The 7,148-nt window shown below is 36.4% G+C and overlaps 1 protein-coding gene across 1 annotated transcript; it reads right to left on the bottom strand.

The window, feature by feature from the left end:
- Positions 1-212: 212 nt before the first annotated feature.
- On the bottom strand, positions 213-6,307 carry LOC143600362 (uncharacterized). Its single transcript, XM_077078075.1, has 8 exons — positions 6,106-6,307; positions 2,354-2,503; positions 1,836-2,134; positions 1,594-1,738; positions 1,197-1,493; positions 895-1,113; positions 682-820; positions 213-531 (listed from the first exon to the last, which is right to left on the bottom strand). The coding sequence occupies exons 1-8, from the start codon at positions 6,305-6,307 to the stop codon at positions 213-215; spliced, it is 1,770 nt and encodes a 589-aa protein (XP_076934190.1).
- Positions 6,308-7,148: the final 841 nt, after the last annotated feature.

Here is a 7,148-nt window from a genome sequence, read left to right as displayed (position 1 = left end):
GTCACATAGGGTTGTTAAATGGTCTGCCTTATGAATTGACCAGCCTAACTTGCAACGAATCCAAATGTAATATACGAACTCAAAAATCATATATATATATATATATACACATATTTTTAATAGTAATATCAAAAGATAAAAGTCTTAAGACACAAAAGTATCAAAAGTATCAAAACACGAAAGTATCAATAACTAAAGCATGATTTAAATCTTCAATCATAAGCAATAAAATCTTCCTCTGAGGCCATATCAACCATGGAATCCAATTGTTCATCAAGATCTTCCACTTCAACTCCAATATCATCATCATCTCTATAGCGCGATCTTTTGCTACTAGTACTTGCCCCAACTTCTTCGTTTCCTCCCATTGCCTCTCGCCCAATCAACCAAAGAAGATCATCATTATCATCAACATAGTCTTGAAGCTCAACTTCTGTTGGTATAACCCAATCATCATTTTCGTCTACGTCTCTCAACAAAATAGGATCCAAAGATTTGTTGGCTTTTAATGAGTTGAAGCGCCTTTGTAACCTTGTGTTGTATTGGATGTACACAAAATCATTAAGTTATTGTTGTAAAAGACAATTTCTTTTCTTTGAATGCAACTGAACGTAAAGAATAAAAACAAATTACATAATGAAGTAAGTAAATTTAATCATATGCAATATAATTTATAAAAACATTTGGTAACAAGAACTTACATTATCAAATGCACTCCAGTTGCGTTCACAAGGTGAAGCACTACAGGTTTGACTAAGGACAGTTATAGCAAATGCTTGGAGCAAAGGAGTATCGATCCCATAAGTGCGCCACCATATATCTACATTTTATAAATAAATGGAGTGTATCTATAAAAAGTTAAAAAAAATTAATATGCCGAAATAATTTACTTACATGGTGCAACTTTCGTTCTACCCCATATAGCAGCTGGTGATCCAAATTGCCCAATTGAATCAATGTATAGATTTAAGTCCTGCCTAACTTTATCATTCTCATCTTCATCGGGCACTAGACGATCAATAGCAACATAAAGTCCATTCACAATGTCTCTGTTCTTTCGTATATTCTTTGAATTTTCCCCATGAAAAATTGCAGGGTTTAGGTAACATCCGGCTGCACATTCAATAACAAGTTAAGATTAAATATAAACGACTATATTAATTAAAGATTAAAATAATAAACATAAAGTTTAAGACCTGCGTGTAACGGATGATGAAGTTGGTCGGACCAGCTTGCTTGAATCATACCCCAAATTTTGGTAATCAGTCTTTCATCGGTTAGATTTTTTTTAATTTGCTCATTCGCTCTATAAACTACATCATAGATGTAACCCATACATAGCTTTTCTTCTGTATCAACCAATCTGACCACATCTACCAAAGGAGCTAGCACTTGACAAACTAGATGTACATTGTCCCAAAATTCCGTTTTTGCAACTATTCGCTCGACTTTCTTTCCAACTGCCTTTTTTACAAAGTCACTTTTCCTCCATTCTTCATAAACAAACATTACTTGAATATGATGTCGATTCTCTTGGATACTCTAAATAGTATAAAACTGGGTTGCAAATCTAGTTACACAAGACCATAGTACTCTTTATCTTCAGTATTTTCTCAGTGATATCTTGAATCATGAGATTCACACAATGTGCGGCACAAGGAGTCCAAAACATCTTAGGATGTTGTTCTTCTAAAATCTTTCCAGAAGCTTTGAAGTTTGACCCGTTATCTGTAATGAACTATAAAAAAATAATATTTAAATTAACAAAATGAAAAAAAAAAGTAAAAGTAACAAATAAAAGTATATGATATCTTTATCTAGAAAAATAAAAACACCTGAACAATATTCGCATCTCCAACATCTTTTATCACCTCATTTATCATCTCCACGATTAATTGAGAATTCTTCACATGCTCCGATGCATCAATTGATTTCAAAAATACCGTTCCAAGAGGACAATTGACTAAGAAGTTTATCAAACACCTTCCTTTACCGTCTGTCCAAAAATCAGACATAATGTTACAACGATATTCTTCCCAATGTGGCCGGAACGAATCCACAAACTTTTTCGTTTCTTCTAAACGATTTTTCAGCAACGTGACACGCATATTATGATAAGATGGGGCCGGCACACCTAACATAAGGTAATATTAAGTAATAGTCAAATAATAAATAAATGATAATCACATTTAGATCCCTCTTCCGTATTCTCCAATGGCATTGATCATATCTTGGAAACCTTCATCATGTACGGCATTACAGGGTAAACTAACCAAATAAGCCCAAATTGCAAATTTATCCCAAGCATTCATCTTTAACTTCTCTTATATTGGATTATTTCTATCCAATGTACTTTGCTTTGTTTTTCCATAATCGGTCTTTAACATGTTATCAACAGGACCTCGAACGTCGCTAGCACCCACAAATTTCCTTTTCTTTGAAAAGTGTTTGCTAACTTCTTGTGCATGATCTTGATCTTCGTCATCCTCATCAGAAAGATCAACTGAGTTTGATTTAAGAATCTGTATATTTCTTTTCTTTTCTAGTTTTTTTTATTCTTTTCTTGAATTGATGCCATGACTCTTTTTTGGATATCCATAGTCACATTCGGACAACCGGTGACTAGAGGTGCACAAACCGGTTTTTTTAAAAAAACCGGTTCGGTTATTAACCGGACCGGTTTTTTTTGCCCGGAAAAAAACCGGTTCGGTTAATAACCGGACCGGTTAATAACCGGTTTTTTTCTGTCAAAACCCTAACCGGTCTAACCGGTTAGGACCGGTTTAGAAACCGGTTAGAACCGGTTAATAAACCGGTTTTTTTATTAACCGGTTTTTTTTTTTTTTTAAATTTCGCGGTTTCAAATACGAATATTTGTTTTTTATATTTTGTACTTAATGAAGACCATTATTTTTTCACAGTATAAACAAACCGGTAACTACAAGGCAAAACGGACTGACCGAAGCCATTCTTTGCTTTCGTTGTTAGGGTTCTTTGCTTGGAAGATGAGTATGAGTGTGTGTTGGTGAATGTGTTTTCAACAAACCAAAGATTAAAAACACATAACTTTCATTTATAGTTTTTACATTAAAAATACAAACATTAAATCGTTATCGCATATTCGTAACTCAAAAATACAAACATTAAATCATTAACACTGAAGAAATCTCTGCCAAGAACTGTTGTTCATGATTTAACTCAAAAATACAAACATTAAATCGTGAACTAGCAGATGCTCCTGTTGTTCTCAATCGCAGTTTGTTCATGATTTGCCTCCATGTTTGCTGTTTCTTTAACTAAATTAGAAAAATCCAAATCAACAAGTAAATAAGAGCACATATTAGGAAAAAGAATGCTTAGACACGATTACATGAACAACTTGCTGTTTCTTACTCATGATTTGCCTCCATGTTTGCTGTTTCTTTAACTAATTTTCTTCGCTACCCGATCCCGAGCTATTTCTTAGGTAATCGTCGTACGCAGCTTCTTCATCGGTCATTGGTTGAGTGTGTCCTTCATTGACCTCGCCTTCATACAAGCCCGCTTCATACTCCATTTCCCCCTCGAGTGAGCGTTGATGTTGTGCCCTATCTAAAGAGTCCAAGTAATCCTTGTAGCAAATCGACATCTCTATAGCTGGTGCAGTGAGTCGAGTCCTCCTAATCGATATAACCCTGCCAGAAACAGAAAAAGCAGACTCCGAAGCTACCGTGGAAGCTTGGACCGTTAGTAAATCTTTGGCCATGGCGGCGAGGATCGGAAACTCATCCTCCTTACCTCTCCACCAAGCCAGCAAATCAAGACTTCTAAATTCATCCGGAGTCATGTGTTTCACAAAGTTGGTACCACCATACCTTCCAAGTTCACTGCTTGGGGTGTTTACCCTTTGACGTTTACCGGCGTCTTCCCAAATCATGTAGTACATCCCCATTTCAAGGTCGGTTTGGGATTGGGATTGGGCAACAGCTCTTAACGAGTCATGAATTTGGGAAGACGACCCGTATTTTGTAAGGTAGACATCATACATGTTTGACAAGGTGGTGTTGAAAGCATTCTTTAAAGTTTGGCTATAATAGGGGTTTTGATCGTCGTTTAACCCAAGCTCATCACAAATTTTTTCTATTAAAGCTTCAACACCACCAACATTGATGCAAGGGTTTAACGCAGCAGCACATGTCAAAACAGCGGGTAGTTGTTGAAAATATTTTCTAAATTTTTCTTTCATTTTTACACCCATATCAAAATAAGGTGCACCCCTACAATCAAGTTCACTCAACTTTGTGCACATGACAGCAATTTTTGGTAAAGCAATGGGGCTTGTTGGATAGTAAACCCCGGATAAACTAGTTGTGCAAGATTTAAAAATTTGAAGGACCTCCGTAACGATCTCAATCAATAACCAGTTTCTAGGATCATATGGTGCACATTTACCCCTACTTGACAAAATTTGATGAAACGCAATTAATGATTCTTTTTGTTGGATGGCTTTCTCAAACATATTACAAGTCGAGTTCCATCTTGTTGGACAATCCCAATTTGGCCCCAACCATTGACAATTAGCTTCTACACAAAATTTTTTGTATCTTGAAAATGTTTTATTGTTGCTAAAAACATCTCGTAACATTCTTTTAAAACTGTTTCTTTGCGTTTCGATCACGTTTAACCCATCTTGCACAGCCAAGTTGATAATATGTGCAATGCATCGGCTATGAAAAAACGCTCCATCACAAATAGGTTTATACTTTAATTTTAAATGGCCAACCGCGGTCGTATTGTTGGACGCGTTATCAAACGAAATTGAAAAGATTTTATCTTCAATTTTGTATTGTCGAATGACTTTATCCAAGATTTGAAAAATATTTCTACCCGTGTGCGGGTAATCAAACAATTGAAACGCAACGGTTCGTTTCATCATTTGCCACGACTCGGGGTCAACCCAATGAGCCGTCACACAAATGTATGAGTCGGGCGAACCATGAGGTACCGACCAAACATCCGTTGTTAAGTTTACACCAGTTTGTAAGTTTGAAAAGTATGAAATTAGTTCGGATTTAGCGTTTTTCCATGCTTTAAGACAATCTCTTCTAAGGGTCGAACGACTTACGTGTTGGTAGCGTGGTTGAACATAGTTTTGCATCATCTCCGTGAATTGAGGGTTGTCGAAGTGGTTGAAAGGAAGTGTTTGTTGAATCACAAAGTTTGAAAACTGTTGACGTACCGCTTCAACGTCGTACGTAAACACCCCTCCTTGATTCATCATCTCCGGCTGCGAACTACTTCCCGCTTCGTCCTTCAAGGCCTTGCAAAAGCGCTGTTGTATATGCGCTTTTAAAGTGGAGTTTGCATCTTTGGCATAGAACTTCAAACAGTGCTTGCATCGAGCTTTTTGGCGACCGTTAGACAGTTCGCATAGGTCGAAATGTTGCCACACATCTTGGTTTCGTTTCGTGGGGATGATCCGAACGACCGTTATGTCTGTGTTCGAGGCACCCATGTTGACGGATGAAGCAGCACTTTGGGAGGCCATGATAATAAGAGCGTATAATCGAGTATGAAATAAACGAGTACGAGTATGAAATAAACGACTACGAAATAAGAGCGTATGGAGTGGTAATGTGGTATAATTGAGTGTGAGATAACAAAATAATCGCGTATGAAATAAACGTTTAGAGCTAGTAGAGTTGTATAATCGAGTGTGAGCTAACCTACCCAACCTAAACTATATATAGTTGTTTGTGGGGGTAAAATGTTAAAAAAAACGGCTAGAAATCAAAAAAAAACGGGCAAAAAAGGACCCAAACGGTCATATGGCCATTTTATAACGGTCAAAAACCGGTTAACCTAAAAACCGGTTAACCGGTTTTTAGGTTAACCGGTTTTTTACCGTTAACCGGTTAACCGGTTTTTAGGTTAACCGGTTTTTAAATTTAACCGGTTTTTTTACTAACCGGTTCAATAACCGGTTTTTGTCCACGAATGAGTAACCGAAGTACTAACCGGCGGTTCAATAACCGGTCTAACCGGTTTTTTAATAACCGGTTTTTCTATTAACCGGTTTTCGGTTAAACCGACCAAACCGGTTCTATAACCGGTTTTTTTGAACACCTCTACCGGTGACTTGACCTCCAGTATGAGTAAGATGTTGCTTTAGTCGTGTAATTCCTCCCGTTACCTTCTTCTCGCATAGTGTGCACCATATGTTTTGCTTTTTCAAGGGATCTCTCCACTCTCCCCATTCCCACGCCATATCTCCATTTAAACATTTTGTGCCAGTGCTAGCATCAGACGATGAAGCTGGACCAGCCATTAATAAAGCTATTGCAACTTGCAAAACAATTAACTCAGTTAACTTAATTGAGAATATGCATGTGAACAACTGTTAATATTTGATAGGTGCTACAAGTTTGATCAAAGAATACTCATTAATATAACCAGTATTCAAAATTTCAAATAACCCAACATAAAAGCAAACGTAAATGAGTTAATGAACTACCAACTAGAAGTCCAAATAAACTACTAAATTAAAATCATGAACGGAAGATTCAACAACTTTAGGAATACAACAATGAAAGCAAAAAAAAAAAAAAAAACCATTAGAGGGCAAACCTGAGTGTTGGTCGGTAAATCGTGACAACGGAGAGAACGTGATTTTCTAGGGATAGGGATTTTGGATTAAAAACTAGTCAATTAGTCATAAACAAGTAACTAGTTTTTATGGGCTTTTCTTAATTTAGCCCAAAAAATACACACCTTGAAAATCGGTGCTACGAAAGCTATCTAATAATCAAAAAATCGGTCAAATAGCGGTAAATAACGGCGCTATTAACGGTTCCGCTATTTTGGACCGCTATTTTGAAAAGGTCCGCTAACCGCTATCCCACCGCTATTGACTGCATAGTTTGTTATCACATGTCATTTAATTAGGTCTTCCACATAGGCTGTCAAGTGCTTAAGTTTTCAATTTAATAAATTCTACTTTATTATCTATGTTGATGTAATTAAAATTGTTTCATTTTTATGGTTTTGAACTGGATTGATAAAATGAAAAGTATGTTGGTGTGAATCAAATTCACTACATTGTTTTTAAAATATTTGTGGCTTATGGCTTACCATCTCAACTAGGATGAATTGATGTTAACCTTTTTTTT

Source organism: Bidens hawaiensis, unplaced genomic scaffold (assembly GCF_021521415.1).
Source record: "Bidens hawaiensis isolate Kalapana, Puna unplaced genomic scaffold, B.hawaiensis_p1.1 tig00053972_1, whole genome shotgun sequence".
Classification (NCBI taxonomy): Eukaryota; Viridiplantae; Streptophyta; class Magnoliopsida; order Asterales; family Asteraceae; genus Bidens; species Bidens hawaiensis.
This window is presented reverse-complemented; position numbering and strand designations above follow the sequence as displayed.